The 1,173-nt window shown below is 39.0% G+C and overlaps 1 protein-coding gene across 1 annotated transcript; it reads right to left on the bottom strand.

Moving 5' to 3' along the window:
• Nucleotides 1–351: 351 nt before the first annotated feature.
• On the bottom strand, nucleotides 352–1,173 carry LOC107017018 (protein EXORDIUM-like; the record flags this gene model as incomplete). Its single annotated transcript, XM_015217308.2, has 1 exon — nucleotides 352–1,173. A coding segment is annotated over one exon (720 nt), but the record flags the coding sequence as incomplete, so codon positions are not given.

Genomic DNA, 1,173 nt, shown 5'->3' with positions numbered 1-1,173 from the left:
ATTTTCATAGGCGCACCTAATTCTTTAGGGACTTTACTAGTCGGCCTCAACTCCCTAAATAATGTAAAGCATCTAACTAGGAGCTGAATTTCGGCGAATTTGTTTATACATCTACTAGAGTACTTCTTTTGTGATTATTATCCTATTTATCATCACATTGATTACTATCACTTTACAGTACAAAAAATAATAGTGTTCATCTGTTTTAGAAAAAAATTAAGAGTTCTAAAGTACGGCATTCAATCCGATGTATTTATAACAAATAGTTTGAATGTTTATTTGTTTCTTCCCATGTTTGTACGTGAAGTAAAAAATAAAAACAGTAAAATTTATGTTATAATTTGGGATGGATATTGATTAATAGTATACTCTTGTGATTGTAAATTTTCGGATATTGCATAACAGATCAATGAATGAATGAATCAATAGTTACAAAATTAGTGCACTAATTTTCTAGACCAAAGTGGTGCATGTAAATGTAACAGGATCATACAAAGCAGGAACCAAGTATTTTCTTCCATTTGTACCATGTGCATTGTAGCTTGCCCCTGTAGTTTTGTCCACCAATAAATCTCCGGGATAGCCTGGGTATGCGCCCTTCGCGTACACACCAGGGCAAGCAGATGCAGCTTCCAATGGCGCATCTGCTTCGCCCTGGTAGTAACCGTTTCCAAATGGGTTTGTTGCGGTTCCAGCTAATAAGCTAGCTAAGTTAATCACCATACCGTCAACACCCACATCGTTGTTTGGTGCACCCAATGGTGGGGTCTGTGGTCCGTAGATGGGCTGGTGGAATGGCCAGGCGCAGTAGCCAGGACACAGAGTCTCTGAGTTACCAACCCAAATATAAGCAAATTTATAAGTTTTTCCCTTAATAACAGCACCCTTAGAAGCCCCATGAGTTCCACATCGATTGACACAGAACCCATCAACCGCAACATCAGAGGCGGTCAATACAACATTAATGGCGTCTTTCTGTTCACCCTTTGATGCCAATTGCACGATTTGCTTCTGGGTCAGTGATTTTCCTAGAGAATAATTTTCGATGAGAACCTGTTTGCCCAAATTAAGGGAAAGGGTGTTGTTAGAATTAGCGAGATGGTAGTATTTTTCGGTGGTTTTCCACCATTGTGCCACTGATGGATTGGTTTTAGATGGATTTGAAGAAGAAAG

The sequence above is a fragment of the Solanum pennellii genome, chromosome 4 (assembly GCF_001406875.1).
Source record: "Solanum pennellii chromosome 4, SPENNV200".
NCBI classification, from domain to species: Eukaryota; Viridiplantae; Streptophyta; class Magnoliopsida; order Solanales; family Solanaceae; genus Solanum; species Solanum pennellii.
This window is presented reverse-complemented; position numbering and strand designations above follow the sequence as displayed.